Raw genomic sequence first — 21,889 nt, 5'->3', positions numbered from 1 at the left:
AAATTTAACACGAAGCAATGAGAAGTCCTTGATTTAAAAGAACAAACATCTTTACCTAGTCACACGAGGATAGTTGAATTGTTTAGCTAAAGTACCTGAAAGATTGTATGATACGGATGGTCAATAGCCATTTTCTTCACAAGAGAAACCAAAGCAAACTGCACAAATTGGTAATTCAGACCAAAATGAACTCTAAACTTCTTTGAAAAGTTACAAGAATATGAGCTGAAACCAAAATTGAAATAAAAAAGGAAATATATAGAATTAGAAAATAACAAGAAAAACTGCTTTGGTTTTTACACCTGGAAACTATGAGGTCCTTGACCATCTTTTGAGCTACCCATTCGTGAAGCAATTTGGTATACTAGTGGTATAAATTTGTAAGACTGAACCTGCAATATGTTTGGATAGGAAATAAAATTACCGACAATCACATATTGGACAACCTACCTGTGAAAATGGGATTTAAATATCTTTATAATTAATCTATTCTACAAATAACATTCCTTGTTTACCTCTTTGATAGTGCTGAGCATGCCATTTACGACTATTTGTCTATAAGGAAGACTGAACCACAAGGAAACCAGTCGAAATACCTGAAAGAACAAAAATCATGTTCATACGGACATAGGCTTTCTTGACATAAGCTTTAAAAGAAAGTTCACTTTGAAAATGAGCAGTGAGATTGGAGAGTAGAGTTGAGGTAAGGTCAAGAAGGTATCGTACAAGTGGAACCCTACTCATACCGGCAATGATTTTCACTTGCTTTCTAGAGGCAATAATGAATTGTTGCTCCAAACTCTATCAAACTAATCATTTATAATCTTGAGCTCATTTCATTTATCAGTAACCATTTATGCAATCAGTAAGCATCAAAAAATATTAACCTGGTCAATAAGTACTTACCACTCTTACATCATATTTGTCACCTATGACCAAGCAACATTTATATCCCTCCAGTGCTACGCTGAGGAAATTATCCCTGTCACCCTAAATAGTTGAGGCAGACAAAAGGGGTAATCAGCTTGAGTTAGATATCAGTAAAACTTATAAAATAAAAAAGAAACCATGATTTCGACATATGCTAAAGAATGAAACTTAGCTATCAGAGCACAAATCAACTGGTCCATACATGTACAGGGTCTCCAGTATGGAATGTAAACTTTCAGATATCAAACATGTATTTACATTCATATGACTCGGGGATAGAAATATTGGATGTATTTCCACCATCAAATGAGTCATATGAGAATGTATCAATTGATATATATATAAATATAACAAGAATATCATATCGTATATAAAAAAAAATGTTTAACAAGCTTCTGTCATTATTGTTCAGAAAGGTTCATGTACCTGCGATTTTTGATTCTATGATGATATGATCATACATGCAGTTTAAGAGAATATTAGATTCTTCAGATTTTATTCTACAATTGTACCTGCAATTTTTCAGCCTCGTCTTTGTCCATTGCAAGTTGCTTTTGCAACTCTTGTATCTTTACTGAATAGTCAGTTTTCTCTCCCTAAGAACCATATAAGAAAAATCATATATCACAAATCTGAAATAACTAAGGAATCATTTTTATTCTCTTCCAACAGTGCCCATTGCTGGTGATTAATCAAAAGTAAATAGACAAGTAACTGAGACTTGCCTTTGATGAACCTTTTAACCGCCTAATGAGTGCTTCCAACTCTTTTGTCTGCAAAATAAGAACATGACCCATGTTGTTTGTAAAATAACATCTTGATTTAGCAACTCATTATTTTTCTTTATTTCTTTCTTGCTTGCTCGCAGTCTTTCATATTGTTATTTTGATATTCTAAAATTCTTATAAGTTAAAGTACCTTGTGTTTCCTTAATCTCATTGCTGCTTGCCATTCATTAGAGTTGAATCTTTCCTCATAACTTCTAAATAGGGCATCTGCATAGTGTGAAAGATGGAAATGTGTTTGGCTTTGCCTTGCAATGGACTTCTTGTCTGTCCCCTTGTGATCCTCAGCAAGTATAACTGAACGTTTCAGATATTTTTCTAATATAGTTCTCGAGCTGCATGATCATCGCATGTACAAAATGCCAAATAAATAAATCATTTCTTCAACATAAATATGGCAGCATGAGTGTGTGCTAATATACAAAATGTAAAACTGACTTGCTAGATCGAGTTTCTGCAAGCCACTTTCCAACTAATCGATATACATCTGAAGCCTCTTCACTTGACTGATAATTTTGTGAGATATATTTTGCTAGGTTTATTGCCATGTCAATCTGACCTTGTGCACGCAAAAGCTTAGCTTCTTCAAGCTGCCATTGTACCAAAATACCATATTAATGGAAATAGCCATTTTGTAGAAGCAAAACTCAGAATTACTGAAGAAACAGATGTATAAACTAGAGATTCGACACTATTGTTATACTGAGATTAAAGTTAAATACTAGTTGCATGATAAGGATCATTATATGATCTAAGGAAAGGGTATCAACAATACTGCGGTCCTCATATGAGATGACACACCAGTTCCAAGTTTTTAACAGATTAAACATATCATTCATGATAAAAACAATAGAGGGTATTCAAGTACGCTGTGAACCCTTGCTTGTATCAAGTTGCTATGACACAATGACGAATGAATATGAGGCTTCCAAAAAGACTCTGGGAAGTTGCTGATACTTTGTAGTTAGTTCATCAGATGGCTGGCAAAATAATGTAAAGCTAGGGAACAAGCTGTCTGACAACAATGAATTAACTTGGGGATTCAGCTGCAGCTTATCAAGCAGGATCAACTAGTTTATGTTGGCGAAAAGGCCAGTGAGCATGAATGGTCAACTTTACTAATTTTGTAGCTGTCAAATAGGTTTAGAGGATAACTGAAGGCACAGAAGAATACCACTGATGTTCTAATGATTTTTAAAGGAAAATCAGAAAATTCATTCATACCCTTCCAAGCCAATACAAGTCAGAATGTTGCTCTACTGTTCCAGCACTGAGGAACTTAAACTCATGCAATGCCGCAGCAGCCTGAGAAAATCGAGAACCCTAAAAAACATAAAATAACATATCAGACAATGTGACAAGTTTACTATTTTGGAAGAAATGCAAACTTCAAGATGATACCTTGCGAAGAGTGGATGCAGATTCCAAAAGATGTTGCACTGTACAATCCGTACAACTCAAAATTTCAAGTACGACTCTTCTGAATGCTATGAACGGCTCTAACAAATTCATATGCAGTTGTGCTCGTTCCAAAATGCAGCTCCAATCCACATTTAGCCATGACAACTAGATGGAGATTCAAAATCAACTTTTAGGAGTTCAGAAAATTTGAACTTTTTCCCCTAGTTTTCATTTAATCTCCCTTCCATTTCTATTATTTTTTATTTTTATGCAACCAAAACCAAATTATATTTTACTTGAATATGGTGATCTGGAGTAATTAAATAGCCTACCATATAATCTTTATGAACATGACAGTGAGGATCCCAACAGAAGTCACAACTACACAAAGCTTTCTTTTTACAAAAATAGGATAACCTCATCAATATCACATTATCGCTTTGTTTGGTTTGAAGGAAAGATGGAAGAGAGGAAGGATAGAAGAAGCTTCCATCGTTTGGTTGGAAGGAAGGGAAGAGAGGGAGGAAGCAAGGAGGGATGCTTCATCCCTCCTACCTCACGTTTTTAATCCCTCCTAAGTAAGGAGGGGAAAAAAATAAAAGAATCTACAAAAATAGAGAACCATTTTTACCCTACAATTATTTACCAAATTATTTTGTTAAATGTACCTTGTATTAGTTTATATAATGAGAGTATACTGGTAATAAGCAGCATATAAAATCTCTCCTTTCCTTCCTTCCAACCAAAAAAAGAGAGGTGTAACATCATTCATCCCTTCCATTATTCCTTCTACTCAACCAAACAAAAAGTGAGGGAGACACCATCACTTATCTGGAGATGCCTCATCCACCCCTCCCCCTCTCCCTTCCATCCCTCATACCAAACGGAGCATAAGGGATCAAGCTAAAATCCTCTAATGGAAACATTAAGCAGGGTTCAGCGAGTTATTACTTGAGGTTGTTAAATAATTTACATTTGAACACATAAATAACCAAGAAAATGAAACAACTATTTTTATCAGCTTCATACAAACTTTGGCATACAAATCATCATATACATTATTTAACCTTTCTTACCAACTTCTAAGTTACCTTTTTAGTCCAAAAATATTTTCACAGCTTTCTTCACTCTGAAGTAAGATCCTATTACATGTGTTCTAGAACTAATTATCTCTAGATATTTAACAATTTGAGATTCCTTAGTTGGAAATATTATAGGTCTCCAAGTTGTGTTACACGTTTATTAGGTATATCGATGGAAATATATTATAGAGAGACCTAAGTGCATCATTTTCTTGTGACTTTTGAATGTTTGCAGATGGGACAAAGTAGGGACTTTATATGCAAAACTGTTGGTTTATCTCGAGCATTGGAATGATGTACTCAAAATCAGTGCGTTGGGTGTATTTAGAATACATTGAATATGATATAAGATAATTATGGAAGAGAGCTCAACAAATATAATACCTGGTCCATGGAAGGGATCACGGGTTCAGATAACGAACTTCGCATCTCTGTATAAGAATTCAGCTTTTCACAAGAAGCTATCCAACGCAAATCCCATGCCATGCCAAGATGATAAAAGACCTGAGAAAGGAATCAGAAAATGGCATAAAATTAGCATAAACTTTATTAGCAACAATTCAAAGAAACTTATTACTAGATTAGCAACCCAACTGACAAAATGGTCTTTTGGTTTAAACTTGTATCTCAACTCCTAAGTTCTCTATAGCAGTTAACGGGATCTTTGTGGGTTATTCAGTAGTTCCGGAGGAATTAGGTAGGGTGACCCTCTCTCACCCTACCATTGTGTAATTGTAATGGAAGTGTTGACTAGTATGTTGAACTTAGCCTCCACTGACCCAAGATTCAAACCTCACTGATAATGCCACAGATTGAACATGTTCATATTTGTTTTGCTGACGATCTCTTGGTGTTTAGTGATGAAAACCCCAGAAGCATTGAGGTTATTAAAGAAAATTTGAATACTTTTTTGTTGTGGCTGGCCTCTCTCCTAATCCTTTGAATTCCTTTGCTTTATTCTCTGGTGTAAATGAGCAGCATAAGAATAGAATTCTTCAAGCTACAGGGTATACAGAGGGAACATTCCCTTTCAAGTATCTTGGAATTCCATTAGAGTCTCTTAAAGGGTCAGAGCTTATCAGTGCCAGGAGCTGGTAGAGAAAATCACTAGAAGAGTTCAATCTTGGACCACTACTTGGCTTTCTTTTTCTGGTAGATTGCAGCTCCTCAACTCAGTTCTTTTTGCTATTTAAATTTACTGGAGTTCTGTTTACATCCTTCCCAAAAAGGTGATGCAGAACATTGAGCAGGTTCTGAGAAATTTTTTCAGGTAAGACACATCCTTAGCTGCTGGTGGTGTTAATATTGCTTGGAGTGATTTATGTTTGCCTAAAACTGAAGGTGGAATTGGCCTTAAGGACCTTTGCACTCGGAATAAGGCTGCAATTGCTAAGCTTTTCTGGCAGCTTTGTATTAACCAGAAAGAATCTTTATGGGTCAAGTGAATTACACTTCATGTGCAGAGGAATCAAAGGGTTTGGTGGTGAAAACTGAAGGGAGACTGGTCCTGGTGCTGTAAGAAGATCATAAGAATGAGAAACATTGTCAGGCCTTTCATGAAATATAAAATTTGGGATGGCAGAAAAACTTTATTATGATTTGACCATCCGCACCCCTCCGGTATCATTTGCTGAATCAAAAGGAGAGACCATAATGTACAGTTGTTCCACAAGTTATGCACATTGACAATTGGTATTGGCCTAATGCTAGACTGAGGGAGATAAAGGAAATTGCTAAAGAAATTCCCCCAGCTTTCAAACCTGATATATTGAGAAGAAATTCCATCAGTTGGTCTGTTACTGGCAGCAATTATTCTATAGCTTCTCTGTGGAATGCTTACAGATTTCAGCACCTAAGGTTTCCTGGTTTCAGATGTCATGGTTCATGGGTAACATTCCTAGACACTTTGATTTTGTGGATGGCAGCCAAACAGAGACTTTTTTCTCTGGATAGGCTCCAAAAATTTGGCTTAATTCAGAATGTGAGTCGTGTGTTTTGCAGAGAGAAGACTGAAAGCCATCCCCATCTCTTCTTTCAATGTCAGCTTCACTAACAGAATTTGGCGGGCATGTGCAGCTAAAACGGGTATTTAGTGGCTTACTGATAACCTTTTTGATCTATTGGAATGAAGATCTACTTCTTTAAACGCTCGATCCTTGAAGAATACAACAATTAAGCTCATGGTGGCTGCTAGTGTGTATATGCTGTGGATGGAACGAGATCAGAGGATGTTATCTAACAGATACAAGTATGATATCACCCTCTATAGAGATATTGTGTCTTTGGTTAGAGATAAAGTGGGAACCGAAGGCTTTAAAATTTTCTTAAACTGATCAATGGTTACAAAAAGAATGGAAGTTGCTAAAGTCAATATTCAAGCATTAGCTTTATCCTTTTGCTCTCTGAAATTCCTGGTTGCTGATGGCCTTTGTAGTTTCCTCCTTGTTTGTATAGCTCTCAGATTCAATATGAACAGGTACTACAGGTTACTGTATTTACTTTATACCAGGTTGACTTGTATAGTTTTTAACTATGGTTATAGAGCCTTGAATACCATAATCTTCCATTACCCCTTCTCGCATGAATGGTGGAAATGGTAATACAATGATTTTGTTTGTATTTCCCTTGGGCGTGCCCCTTGTATTTATGTAGTTGGGTAGCCTTGAGGCTTGTTAATTGAAAACTTACTTTCCAAAAAAAAAAAGAAGATTAGCAACCCAAGTTTTAAGTTTCGATGGCTATTCAAGGAGCTTCACAAGGTGTTATCAGTGACTATTCAGATACGACTCCAACCTCCAAAACCACAAATACTTGTGTTGTGTGAAATTTATCATCATCATCCTTGACTTTCTCCCAAAAGAATGGGGTTGGCCACATGAATTTTCTTTTTCCACTCTATCCTATTATTGGTCATGTCTCCTCTAATTTTAGTTTTTTGATATCCATTTTAATTACTTCATTCCATGTTAATTTTGGTCGGCCTTGCTGCCTCTCACCTTCTATGCAAACTAATCATCCTACCAGTCTGCGTTCTATGTTTCAATACCACCTAAGTCTATGCTCTCCTGTTTTGTCACTAAAGGCAATATATCCAATTTATCCCTTGCACTTCGATTAGTAACTCTTTATTTTCTAGCTGCTCCTATCATCCACGCTATCTTATTTCAGTTAAAAGAATCTGTTGTTCTTGTTTCTTTTTTAATGCCCAACACTCTGCCACCTATAAGATAGTAGGCCTCACATAAGCTACCATTAGCCTGTCTCCTGTTGGAATAGTCATATTAGAACATGTTAAAACACTTATATGTATATATGTATTTATGCTGGGGTCCTATTGTAATTAGATATAGGATTTGTGGCCATTATGTAAATAGGCCTTTCTTGTATTGTATATAACCCCCTTTATGTTTTAGGGTTAAAGAAATATGGAAAATATGGGCTGAGCCCCAAACTTGCTCTCTCGCTGTCTCTCTCTCTCTATCTCTATTTCTCTATTCTCTTTATATACAAATCTCCATTTCTACATGGTATCAGAGCGGATCGAAATTGTGAGTGTGGGAAATTGCAGTTGTATTGTTCTTGTATAGATCTGTTCAGAGCTCGTGACGGTGGTGAAGTTGTTGCCGTTTTGGTTGTCGACGAGCTCGCCGCCTTCTCTTGTCGTCACTGCTCATTGCTTGGTTCTTAGATCTGAAACCCAGTTTGGTTGCTCGTGTTGTTGCCGTTTTGGTTGTCAACGAATTCACCGCCTTCTCTCGTCGTCGTTGCTCGCTGCTTGGTCATCGGCGGTTATCGTCGTCGTCGCTGCTCGTTGCTTGGTCACCGACGGCTGTCGCGAGGTGCATCGCTGCTTGTTGATTCCATCGCCGCTGTCGCTGCCGCTGCGTGCTTGCCGGAGAGCTGAGACTTTGTAAAGAAGAACAGTGTTTGGCTACAAGGTTCTCGCTATCCTAATCTAGGTTAACATAAACCGGATTTGTTCCGACCCGATTTGAGGTCCGGCCTGTTTGACCTGATTTAAGGTCCGGTCCGTTTGACCCGATTCAAGGTTCAGCCCGTTCGACCCGATTTACTGACCGGGTCTGTTCTGCTCTGACTCTTCTTTTTCCTGGTTCAACTATGTTCTGGCCTTCTCGGGTGTAACAACTTCTTTGGTTCCTTGGTACAGATTTGGCATCTTAACTTGGCGCAGATAAGTTTTTTTTTTCTTCTTTTTATATTCATAAATCCATATAAGACGATTCAAATGTTGCTTCTGGGTCTACTGGAGTTAAATCTTTTGCAACACATGTTGATCCTGTCGGGCTACAAATTACATCTATGAAATTAAGTAATTCCAATTACTTACTATGGGCTTAAGCAGTAAAGATTTCTTTAGGTGCCCGACGAAAGCTGAAGTTTATTACAACTGATCCTCCATTAAAAACATCAGCAACATATGAGGATTGGGAAACTGATAACTATATGGTTATGTTCTGGTTGTGGAACAGTATGGAACCTTCCATTGCATCCACTTTTATGTTGGTCAACACTGCAAAGGCAATCTGGGATGCAGTTAAAGAAACTTACTCTATGGACACGAATGTTTCTCGCATATATTCATTGTATGAAAAGATATTCCATTCTCATCAATCTAACTTCTCTGGTTAAGGCCTTGGTGAATATTACAGTACTTTCAAAAGCATGTTAGATGTGTTGAATTAGTACCATCCCTTGACTACTGATCTTGACGTTCTCAAGTGACAACGTGAGGAATTTTCTGTTCCATTTTTCTTGCTGGTTTGTACCCAAACCTTCATAATATTCGGGATCATATCCTTGCTGGTGATGGAGGACTCCCATCTTTGGGTAACATTTATTCCCGCTTACTTCGGGTTTCAGAACAATCACATGTGACGCCCACTGGAGTGAAAGAAAATTCAGCTATGATGATTCCTTCTATTTTTCCACAGTCTTTTAGAGGTCGTGATACTCCTAGTGGCAACAGAGGGTATGGTGGAAATTCGGGTGATACTCCTAGTGGCAACAGAGGATATGGTGGAAATTCAGGTAGTTCTCGTGGCGGTAGTGGCCGTGATAGAAGTCGTAGTCGCCGTGGTCGTGGATGTAGTGACACTCGCATCTACAGCCACTGTAGGGGTACTAACCATTCTGTTGAGAACTGTTGGACTCTTCATGGAAACCAGCATGGGCAAATCATGTAGGGGTGCACACGGTCCGGTTTGGACCGGATTAGGAGTATTTTGGGACCAAACCATTTATAACGGTTTCACAATTTTTGAAACCAGACCGAACCATAATATTCATGGAACCAAACCAAGCCAAACCACGAAAAACCGGTTTGGTTCGGTTCGGTTTGTTGGTCTCAGTTGATTTTCTTTCTATTTTATTTTAATTTTGAGGGGGCAAAGTTTAAAAATAAATAAATAAAATATCAAATAACAATGATATAATACGAAAAAAAAAAAAAAAGAATTTTAAGAAGAAAAAAAGGAAAGAAAATTGAGATATATTTGAAAGGAAATGAAAGAAAATTGAAATATATTTGAAAAGAAAAATTTGACTTTTTTAAAAAGAGATTTATAAGGAATTTAAAGAACGAAAGAAAGAAAGGGAGCACGTGAGAACTTTAATTGATTTAGGGTTTAGGATATGATATACATATATATATTATATAACATAGTAATGGTTTGGTCCAGCACGACCCTAATCCAGGATCGGACCGAAAAATTACAGTTCCATAATTTTGGGCCCATGACCGAACCAAACCGCTATATAACTAGCCCAAACCGTCCAATTCAGTACGGTCCAGTCCGGTTTTTTGGTTTACCGGATTTTTTGAACACCCCTAAAATCAAGCAGTGTCTTCCTCTGACCTTACGGGGTCTCATCCCTCTCTTGGTCAGACTTCTGTATTACCATCACCTGCATCTACTAGTGACACTGTGACACTATCACTATCACAAGCTGAGTTCAGGGCATTGGTCAACCGGACACATCCCAACTCTACTAATGTGGTTAATTTTGCGCAATCAGGTAATATTGCATGCTTGTTCGATTTATAGACTTCAGCATCCCCTTGGGTTATTGACTCTGGGCTTCTACCCATCTCACAAGTGATGCCTCTCTATTTTCTAATTTTCAGAAGTCTAGTTCCTCATCTTTTGTTACTCTGCTGATGGTAGAACATGTTTCATTATTGGCCAGGGAACAATTCAATTAACCCCATCCATTTCTTTATCCTCTGTGCAATTAGTTCCAAATTTTCCCTTTAATTTATTATTTGTAAGTAAACTGACTCAAGCACTGAACTGTTTTGTCACATTTTATCCTTCGTCTTGTGTCTTTCAGGACCTCAACACGAAACAGACGATTGGTGGGGGCAGTAACAGAAATGGCCTATACTATTTGGATTGCAAACCGTCCACTGTTGCTTTACATTCCTAGATGTCTATGTACCAGTGGCATTATCGGTTAGGTCATCCCTCGTTGCGGTATTTAAAGTCTGCTTTACCTTTCCTTGAGTCGGTGTCTACTTTAAATTGTAAGTCTTGTCAATTGGGTAAGCACCATAGAGTGCCTTTCCCTCCTCGTATCGTTAATCGTCGATCTTCTTTATTTGAATTAGTGCATACGGTCATTTGAGGTCCTGCTCGTCACACTAGTCACTCAGGTTTTTCTTATTTTGTTACTTTTGTTGATGATTATTCAAGGATGACTTGGTTGTTTTTAATGAAAGACCGTTCTGTACTTTTTTCCATATTTCAAATATTTGTAAAAGAAATTAAGGTCCAATTTGGGTGTGTTATACGCATTTTACAATCTGATAATGCTATGGAATATGTTAAAGGTGCTATTTCTAGTTTTTGCGACTCTCGTGGTATTTTGCACCAAACTTCTTGTTCTTATACTCTCCAACAAAATGGCGTAGCCAAACGGAAAAATAGGCATTTAATTGAAATAATTCGGACATTGATGATACATATGCATCTTCCAAAAGCATTTTGGGGCGATGCTGTTTTAACTGCTTGTTATTTAATTAATCGTATGCCATCTTCCGTTCTTAATTGGAAATGTCCTTATTCCTTTGTTTTTCCTACTCGACCGTTATTTGCATTGCTGCCTCGTGTTTTTGGGTGTGTGTGTGTTTTGCTCACATATTACGCCCTGGCGCTGATAAATTGTCTCCTCGTGCCATTAAGTATGTCTTTATTGGATACTCTCAGCTCAAAAAGGTTATAAATGTTGGGATCCTAGCACTCGTAAGGCTTTTGTGTGCATGGACGTTGCCTTTTTTGAGGATACTCCTTATTTTTCTTCACATAGTTCGTCTTTAGATACCGAGCTGCTGCTTCCGTTGCCTGTTGTGTCACATTCATTACCCTGTGACCCACCACAACCACCTCATGTGCCGCCGCCACTTCATGTGTATAGTCGTCGATCACAAGTAGCCCCCCCCCCCCCCCCCCCCCCAATTGTTGTCTACTTCCATTGAGGCTCTTCCTGCTACTAATGATCTTCCTATTGCATTACGTAAGGGTGTTCGCTCGTGTGTCACTGCATACCCCATATCTAACTTTGTTTCCTATAAAAAGGCATCGCCCTCATTTTCTTGCTTTTTATCCACGTTATCTGCTACTATTGTTCCGAAAACTGTGCAGGATGCTCTATTTGATACAGCTTGGCGCAAAGCCATGATAGATGAAATGGATGCTCTTCATCATAATGGGACATGGGACCTTGTTTCCTTACCTCCCGGTTCCAAAACAGTTGGTTGTAAGTGGGTCTACACTGTCAAATATCTCCATGATGGATCTGTTGAGCGATTGAAGGCTCGCCTTGTTGCAAAGGGATACACACAGACCTATGGTATTGATTATGATGAGACTTTTTCTCCTGTTGCAAAGATTTCTTTTATCCGAATCCTTATTTCAATTGCTGCCAATTGTAATTGGCCATTGTTTCAATTAGATGTGAAAAATGCTTTCTTACATGGTGACTTACATGAAGAGGTTTACATGGAGCAACCACCTGGATTTGTTGCTCAAGGGGAGTCTCGTTATGCTGTATGTCATCTTAAAAAGGCCCTGTACGGATTGAAACAATCTCCAAGGGCTTGGTTTGGAAAATTCTCCGAGGAGGTACTTTCCTTTGGTCTTAACAGATGCCAGACAGATCATTCGGTATTTCACCAACATACTAAAACTGGCTTTATATTTCTTGTGATATATGTAGATGATATTGTTATAACTGGTGATAATTCTGATGGCATTGCAAAGTTAAAATTGTTCTTGCAGAATCGGTTTCACACAAAGGATCTAGGCAAACTCAAATATTTCTCGGGTATTGAGGTTGCTAGATCCAAGGAAGGTATAAGTTTATCTCAAAGGAAATATGTGTTGGACTTGTTAAAAGAAACAGGTATGTTAGGTACTCGCCCTGCTGATGCTCTTATGGACCCAAATATAAAATTATTACCTGATGAGGGTGATTTATTTAATGATAATGGCAAATATCGACGTCTGGTTAGGAAATTAATTTATCTCACTATCACCCGACCTGACATTTCATATGCAGTTAGTGTTGTAAGTCAGTTCATGAGTGTTCCTAGAGTACCACATTGGAATGTTGTTCTTCGAATTATTCGATATCTCAAACAAGCTCCAGGTTTTGGATTACTACATAAACCTAATGGTCATCTTAATGTGACAGGTTTCACAGATGCTAACTGGGCTGGTTCTCCCTCGGATAGGAAATCTACTACAGGCTATTGTACATTTGTTGGTGGAAATCTTTTTACATGGAAAAGTAAAAAGCAAACAGTTGTAGCACGGTCTAGCGCTGAAGTAGAGTACAGGGTGATGGCCCATACCTACAGTGAGTTAACGTGGATACACCATTTTCTTGAAGAATTTGGGTTAATAGTCAAGACTCCTATTCCACTGTTCTGTGATAACCAAGCAGCTATTCACATCGCATCCAATCCGGTGTTTCATGAAAGAACCAAGTACATTGAAGTTGATTGTCACTTCACTCGAGAGAAAATATTGAGTGGAAACATTTCTACTCCATTCGTGAAGTCTGAAAATCAATTAGCTGATATGTTTACTAATGCTCTTGGTCATAATAGGTTAAAAACGATTTGTTCCAAGCTGGGATTATATGATATATATTCTCCAGCTTGAGGGGGAGTGTTAAAACACTTATATGTATATATGTATTTATGGCTGGGGTCCTATTGTAATTAGATATAGGATTTGTGGCCATTATGTAAATAGGCCTTTCTTGTATTGTATATAACCCCCTTTATGTTTTAGGGTCAAAGAAATATGGAAAATATGGGCTGAGCCCCAAATTTGCTCTCTCGCTGTCTCTCTCTCTCTCTGTATCTCTATTCTATTTATATACAAATCTCCATTTCTACAGAACACACATGTAATTTGTTTACCCCATAAGGGTAATTTAGGTGCTGTTCGATAAAACTGAAAATTAAGCACTAAAAATTTCAAGTACTGAATTTTAAGCGCTGAAATTGTAAGTGTTAAGCGCTGAATAGCGATATCAAATAGGCCCTTAGTCTTTGTATTGTCTATTTACCCTTGTACACAGCCATATATATAAGAAGAAAGAATGAGATAGAGTGTGCGGCTCTCTAATACAATTTTTTTCTAGGTTCTCCATCTTCTTCTCTCCTTCAGAAACCTTAGTCACAACATGGTATCAGAGCAAATCGATATCATGGCTTTGGGAGATTGAAATTGTGTTTGTGATCACAGTTGTTGCATCTCGTAGAGATCGAAATTATGACGGAGATCGAATCTGTTGTGTTGTCTTCATTCTGATTGCTGGTTGTCGTCTAAGCCTATAGTTATTCTCGTCATTGATTCAGCCCATCGTCTCAGTTCATCTTCGTCATCGCCATACACACACACACATACACACAGCAGTGGTTGCCTGTTTTTCTGAACATCGTACCTTAGTTTGGAGAAGACAGGGTGTGTTTGGTTGTGAAGATTGCTTGTTCCAAGTCTGAATAATCTGATCTAGATTTACTGTCCACTTTGACCTGTTTGGAGCAAGCAAACTTGATCCAATTTTTTGATCTGATCCGACCAGGATACGTGAAAAGAATATTTTGTTCCAGCTTTTTTTTTTTCTTCTCTTTTTTGGTCCTCTTCTTCTCTGGTTATTTGTCCTGCAATTTCAGTCTTGAATCTACACCATCCTTCCTATCATGGCATCAAATTCTGACCTTTTTTCCTCCACCACCTCATTCAACCCTCCAATGATCTCTGTTAAGCTTAGTGGCAAAAATTACATCCTATAGGCCAAATCAATAGAGTTTTCTCTTAAAGCTAGAGGCCTTGGCAGCCATCTCAGTAAGGATAAACCAAATACAGATGATCCAAATTTCAGTAAATGGACCCAATAATACTCGTGGAGGCCGTGGCGGTCATTCTACACGTGGTGGCCGTGACTCAAGGGGGGGTCATGGCCGTGGTAGAGAATCCAAAAAATGTACTCATTGTGGTCTGTCTAATCACACTGTGAATTATTGTTGGGATTTTCATGGTAAACCGAAACCATCTGCCCATGCAAATCAGGTGTCCTATAAAGAGGATGTTTTTATTCCACCAGCTCCACCGACTGATTCTCACTAGCTTGTTGAGTCCGATATGATCACTATCCCACGTGATGAGTATGCGCAGCTTATGTCTCAACAACATGCACCTACCTCATCTTCCAGAGCTTCTTTCACCCTTACGCCTGCATGTTTCTTGTCTTCCTCTCACAACCCTTAGATTATCGACTTCGGAGCATTAAACCAAATGACCGGTAATTCTCACCTTTTATCTAAATTTCATTCATTATCTCCTTCTCAAAGTGTTACTCTTGCTAATGGTTTCATCATCTAAGGTTTCAGGTTTAGGGACAACTCATCTTAGCTCTTCTTTGTCTCTTTCTTGCGTTTTATATGTTCCTTAATTTCCTTTTAGTTTGATGTCTATTAGTAAGATTACTAAAACTCTTCATTGTTCCGTTACATTTTATCCCTCATGTTGTGTTTTTCAGGATCTCAAGACGAAGAAGAAGATTGGTATGGGGTATGAAGTAGGTGGCTTGTATTACTTCAATCTTGAGTAGCACCCTAAAGCCCTCTAGTCATCTTTATCCCCATTTCAGTGGCATTGTTGTCTTGGCCACCCTTCGCTTCCTGTTTTGCACCGTCAAGTCCCGAGTCTAAGTAATGTTTTGTCTTTGTCATGTGAAGCTTGTGAGCTTAGTAAGCATCATCGTGTATCTTTCAAATCTCGAGTCAATAATTGTGTGTTTAGTCCCTTTCAGTTAATTCATTCGGATGTATGGGGACCAATAAAACCTGTTTCTAGTAATAAAATTCGTTATTTTTTGACATTTGTGGATGATCATTCTCGTATGACTTGGTTGTTTTTAATGCAGAATCGCTCCGAATTATTTTCCATATTTCAAACATTTCACAAAGAAATCAAAACTCAGTTTCAATGTTCCATTAAAATTTTGCATTCTGATAATGCCAAAGAATATGCCTCTGATCCATTTGATAATTATTTCCGCGCTAAAGGCATTATTCATCAAACCCCGTGTACTTATACCCCACAACAACATGGGGTGCCTGAGCGTAAAAATCATCATCTCTTGGGAGTGGCTCGCACTCTTTTGTTTCATATGCATGTCCCTAAACAATTTTGGAGTGGTGCTGTCCTTACCGCTTGTTATCTAATTAACTGTATGCCATCCTCCGTGTTGAGTGGAAAATCTCCTCATTCTGTCATCTTTCTTGATTCTGCCTTGTTCCCTCTTACTCCTCGCGTCTTCGGGTGTGTATGTAATGTCCATACCCTCGGACCAGGCTTTAACAAACTTGACCATCGTGCCACTAAATGTGTGTTTCTTGGATATTCTCACACTCAGAAGGGTTATCGGTGTTACAGTCATACCCTTAGGAAATATTTCACTAGTGCTAACGTCTCTTTTTGCGAGTCTGATCCGTATTTTTCAAATTGCAGTTCTCTTATTGATATTACTCCAGAGTCATCTTTGCCACCTGTTCCTCTTCCCTCACTGTCTCCTAGCCTTTCTCCTCCCTAATTTGCTGCTCCTTTACAGGTTTACACTCGCAGGCCCAAGCCGCCTACCGTGCTTTACCCGCCTTCTTCAGAGTCTATGGTTCCGGCCCAGTCTATTATATCTAACTCATTACCCATTGCTCTACATAAGGGTACTCGGTCATGTGTCACTCATCATCCCATTACTAACTATGTGTCATATAATTCTCTGTCAACCTCTTTCTCCTTTTTTCATCCCAGTTGTCTGCTATTCTTGTTCTAAAGACTGCAGGATGCTCTTTCTGATCCCTGGGTTAGAGGAAAGCAATGGAAGATGCCCTTCATCGTAATGGGACACGGAGTTTGTTCCCTTGCCTTCTGGTACCAAACCCGTTGGTTGTAAGTGGGTCTATACTGTCAAATACCTTCCCGATGGTTCTATTGAGCGTTTAAAGGCTCACCTTGTTGCAAAGGGATACATACAGACTTATGATGTTGATTATGATGAGACTTTTTCTCCTGTTGCCAAAATTTCGTCTATTCGAGTTCTCATTTCTATTGTTGCTAATCGTTACTGGCCTTTGTTTCAGTTGGATGTTAAGAACGTTTTCTTACATGGTGACTTAGCTGAAGAGGCTTTCATGGAGCAACCACATGGGTTTGTTACTCAGGGGGAGTACCGACACAATTTTTGTCGCTTAAAGAAGGCCTTTTATGGTTTGAAACAATCTCCGAGAGTGTGGTTTGGTAAATTTTCTGAGGCTGCATTAGAGTTCGGTCTTCACAGATGCCACACAGATCATTCAGTATTTCATCAACATACTGGAGTAGGCTTCATTTTCCTTGTAGTGTATGTGGATGACATTGTTATCACAGGTGATGATTATGCGGGCATTGCTAAGTTGAAGGAGTTTCTACAACATCGGTTTCATACTAAAGACTTGGGCAAACTCAGATATTTTTTGGGCATTGAGGTTGCTAGATCAAAGAAAGGTATCAGCTTGTCTCAAAGAAAGTATGTGTTGGACTTGTTAGAAGAAACATGCTTGTTAGGTGGTCGTCCAGTTGATGTTCTTATGGATCCGAACACAAAACTTCTAGCTGATGAAGGAGATTTATTTAATGACCCTGGCAGATACCGAAGGTTGGTTGGCAAACTAATTTATCTCACCAATACTCGGCCCGATATCTCATATGCAGTTAGTGTAGTGAGTCAGTTCTTGGGAGCTCCTAGAGCGCCGCATTGGAATGTTGTTGTTCGGATTATTCGTTATCTTAAACGAGCTCCGGGGCTCGGGTCGTTGTATAAATCCAATGGGCACCTTAAGGAGGAAGGTTTTACAGATGCTAACTGGGTTGGTTCACCCTTAGATAGAAGATCCACTGCAGGATACTACACCCTCTTAGGAGGTAATCTAGTTACATGGAAGAATAAGGAGCAAACAGTGGTAGCACAGTCTAATGCAGAAGCCGAGTACAGGGCAATGGCTCATATATCTAGTGAGTTGACATGGCTACAACGTTTTCTTGAAGAACTTGGTTTAGGAGTTCAAACCCCTTCTTCATTGTTTTGTGATAATCGAGCAGCTATTCATATTGCCTCTAATCCAGTGTTCCACGAGAGGATTAAGCATATAGAAGTTGATTGTCAATTTATTCGAGGCAAATTATTGAGTGGAAACATCTCTACTCCATTTGTGAAGTCTGAAGATCAATTGGCTGATAGTTCACTAAAGCTCTCGGTCATAATCGATTGAATGTTATTTGTTCCAAGCTAGGATTATATGATATATATTCTCTAGCTTGAAGGAAAGTGTTGGAATAGTCATATTAGAACACACATGTAATTAGTTTACCCCATAGGGGTAAATTTTTTTTTTTTTTTTTTTGATAAGTAAAAATATATTAACAAAGGCGCTCAGAGGGGAGCAAACCCTTAAGAAAGCAAACAAAATATGCAAAATGTGCCATTACAACGATAAGTTGTCAACAAAATCCAAAAAGCTATCCATAGATGGGCAATTTTTCCCATTAACCCAAGAATAAAAAGAATGCAAAATATTCGACTTAATAACCCACACCAACGACTCCTTTCCATCGAAAGATCTCTTGTTCCACTTGTGCCACAACCCCCACCAAATACAAAGAGGTGTAACCCTCCACGCTTTTTTAACTCGACTGCCCATTGGTCTCCCTCTCCAAGCCTCTAACATATCCATCGTGTTCCTTGACACCATCCAGTCTACCCCAAAAACATTCAGGACCATACTCCAAACATCCGCTGCCACTTTACAGTGCAACAAGAGATGATTAACCGATTCGCCCGTCTTCTTACACATGCAACACCAATTAACTGTTATTTGGCATCTTTTACTGAGATTGTCAAGAGTAAGAATGCTGCCAAGCACCGCTGTCCACGTGAAAAAAGCCACCTTCAGTGGAGCTGAAGTCCTCTATATAACCTTCCAAGGGAAACCGTTGCTTATCGAATTCGTAAGGCTTTGGTCAAACAGCCTCACCAAAAACACCCCTCTAGAATCCCCCATCCACACCATCTCATCCCTTCCTTCCCCCTCCACCACTTGCCTATAAATTAATCCCATTAAATCGGTAAACTCCATCAACTCCCAATCATTAAAATTTCTGCGGAATCTCACATCCCAACTAGCTCTCCCATTCTTTAGCCTAAAATAATTTGCAACCCCATAGGGGTAATTTAGTCTTTGTATTGTTTATTTACCCTTGTACACAACTATATATAAGAAGAAAGAATGAGATAGAGTGTGCGGCTCTCTAATACAATTTTTTTCTAAGTTCTCCATCTTCTTCTCTCATTCAGAAACCCTAATCACAACATCTCCATTCGGTCCATTGTACTCCAATCCTACTAGTAGTATCATCTCATTCCCTATTTTTCCTTTTTTTGTATTACTGATTCTAAGTAATGAAATGATGATTTTGAGTAATTCTATGGTCTTGGATTCCTTTTCTATATTATCACTTTTCGAATCTCTATTAAATTTACATTCAATATATAATAGTTTTGTCATTAATTTTTAACCGTGTTGTTTTTAATGCATTTCTCCAAGCTTCTAATTTTGTTCCCAACCCTTCCTTATTCACACTATGTCATTAACAAACACCATCCACCATGGGATGTCTTCCTCTAATTTCATCTAAAACTGGAGTAAATAAATATGGCTAAGCACTGATCCTTGGTGTAATCCCACTTTTATACAGAAATCGATTAGTTTCTCCACATACGGTGCGAACCCTAGTCTTTGTATTCTTATACGTATCCTTAATAATATTTATAATATTTAAAGGGACTCATTTAGTATGTAAAGTCCACCAGATTATATCCCTTGGAACTCTATTATATGCCTTCTCTAAGTCTATGGAAACCACGTGTAGATCTATTTGTTTATTTCTACATTTTTTTATCAATTGCCTAGGTAAATAAATGGCCTTTGTGATAGAGATCCTTGTCATAAATCCAAACTGGTTTTTGAACACTGTGGCATCATTCCTAATTTTGGACCATATCTCTATTCAACAATTTCTTTGTATGACTCATTAATTTAATTAGTTGATAATTACCACAATTTTGTATATCACCTTGATTTTTGTATATTGGAAAGACTGTACTTTTTGTCCATTCATTAGGCATTGCTCTTTCTTTTAGAGATTTATTTAATAAGTTTGTCAACCATTCAATTCCTACATTTCTTAGAGTTCTCCAAACTTCTATTTGTATGTCGTCAAGTTCCATTGCTTTATTATTACAATATTACCCAAATTTTTAAGTTCATCCTCTATTTCTCTATCAATATCCTATTTATCATTACCATATTATGTTCATTGCAGGCATCTTTTTAAAATGTTCCTCATTCAGAAGTTGGAAATATTATTTCCATCTATCTAACCAATATCTTTTCATCTATATCCTTAATGCATCTAACTTGATCCATGTCCCTAGTCAACCTATCTTTACTTTTTGTCGACTTATAAATATCTTTTTCACCTTCCTTTGTACCCAAATTTTTGGTACACACTAGCGATTTGTTCATACCCAATTTTGAGCCAATTTCTAACCATGTAATTCCTGAAGGCCAAAAACATAAAATAAAATAAAACAAGGCCATTTACTTGCATATATTTTGCAAATTTTCAACAAGTAATCAAGTACTTTTTTTTTTTCTTCCCCTTCTTCTTCTTCTTCTTCTTCTTTGGATAAGCTGTTGTTGACTAAAATAAGTGTCACCCATCTAATAGAGGTGTTGATCAAACACAACCAAACTCTTGTATTTCACGTAAATAAAATATGCATTTCAGTCTACAATTTGGTTATGATTTTTTATTCAGAAGCATAAACAGAACCAAAGGTGGAATTTTGACCGACAAGAATGGAAGAACAAGTACCTGAAGCTTAACTATCGTTGAGTAGATGTATTCGGTACTTTCTTTGCTTGCATGATAGATGGACAGCACAAGCTCCTAACAGAAATGAAACAACAAGTATGATGGTCGAATAATAAAAAGTGCAGCTGCTTCAAAAATAAAATGAACATGAGAAAATTATCACCTGTTTTGAATCTCTCAATTTTGTATGAAATTCATTGAAATCTCCCTCTTGCAATGCCCTCAAACAGCTGATATTCCAACGAGTAGAAATCAATATATTAAATAAGTAATAGGATAATGAAACATAAGCTTGTAAAAATTGAACAAAAATTGTTATGAAATCATATAAAGGTTAGCATTGCAACTATTATGAAAAACAAGCTTGTTTCAGCATGATCAGGCTTAGCTAGACCATGGTCTGTTTTAACTTCAAAAACCAGAGCCAGCCAAAAATTGTTTAGCCCTCAATGTTTATTCCAGCACAGCCTTATGACCACTATTACATGTTGAAGCCCTATCAATGATTGGGCTTCAACATGTAATAGTGGTCATAAGGCTGTGCTGGAATAAACATTGAGGGCTAAACAATTTTTGGGCTTCGCAAGCTACCCGACCCATACTTACCCCTACAGCATACACATACACAAAACAAAAACTTCTCTTAATAATAACTGTATAGGAAATCAAGTGGAAATGTGGAATGAACAAACAAAAGATCTGCTCACGAAAAACTAAAATATTAGTTGGCAAATTAACATGTCCATTAGGGATCAATTGATGCTGTATCTATTGCTTGGGTAGGTATATGATAGGCTTTGGAAGACCAAAACAAGGGTTGTGGGCTCTATTCCACTAAAGAGAACTTATTAGTCCAAATGCCAAAGAAAAGTGTCCATATAAGTGGAGAGCCAAGTCAGAGATGCTTGGAGGGCCACTCCCCTTTGTATTTGGTGGGTCTGTGGCGCGAGAGAAATAGGAGATTTTTTGAGGGAGAAGAGTCTCCCATTTGGGATATTAAATACAGTATTCTTACTTCTTTATTCTTTTGGGTAAATGGGCGGGACTGTAATTCAATGGATTCTCTTTTGGATTTTATGGATGGCTTAAAGCTACAGTGTCGTCTTGGACGGCTGTTGTCTTCTTTTGGAGCGCTCCCCTTTTGAGCGACTTCTATAAAATCTTACTTATCAAAAAAAAAAAG

The 21,889-nt window shown here is 37.9% G+C and overlaps 1 protein-coding gene across 1 annotated transcript in view; it reads right to left on the bottom strand.

Moving 5' to 3' along the window:
• Window positions 1–21,889, bottom strand: part of LOC132286027 (serine/threonine-protein kinase ATM) — a 108,480-nt gene that overhangs the window by 20,218 nt on the left and 66,373 nt on the right. The window contains exons 52-64 of the mRNA XM_059788281.1: window positions 20,870–20,936; window positions 20,707–20,781; window positions 4,583–4,702; window positions 3,117–3,281; window positions 2,940–3,038; window positions 2,154–2,305; window positions 1,849–2,050; window positions 1,656–1,703; window positions 1,443–1,526; window positions 907–990; window positions 516–596; window positions 303–392; window positions 96–158 (exon numbers count right to left, since the gene is read on the bottom strand). Coding sequence (XP_059644264.1) covers window positions 96–158; window positions 303–392; window positions 516–596; window positions 907–990; window positions 1,443–1,526; window positions 1,656–1,703; window positions 1,849–2,050; window positions 2,154–2,305; window positions 2,940–3,038; window positions 3,117–3,281; window positions 4,583–4,702; window positions 20,707–20,781; window positions 20,870–20,936 — 1,330 coding nt within the window. The remainder of the gene's footprint in view (window positions 1–95; window positions 159–302; window positions 393–515; window positions 597–906; window positions 991–1,442; window positions 1,527–1,655; window positions 1,704–1,848; window positions 2,051–2,153; window positions 2,306–2,939; window positions 3,039–3,116; window positions 3,282–4,582; window positions 4,703–20,706; window positions 20,782–20,869; window positions 20,937–21,889) is intronic.

Source organism: Cornus florida, unplaced genomic scaffold, assembly GCF_030987335.1.
Source record: "Cornus florida cultivar Cherokee Brave unplaced genomic scaffold, ASM3098733v1 CherokeeBrave_3.0.0_Hap2_Chr11, whole genome shotgun sequence".
In the NCBI taxonomy this organism is placed as follows: Eukaryota; Viridiplantae; Streptophyta; class Magnoliopsida; order Cornales; family Cornaceae; genus Cornus; species Cornus florida.
The sequence above is the reverse complement of the archived record's forward strand: the minus strand, read 5'-3'. Positions and strand labels throughout refer to the sequence as shown.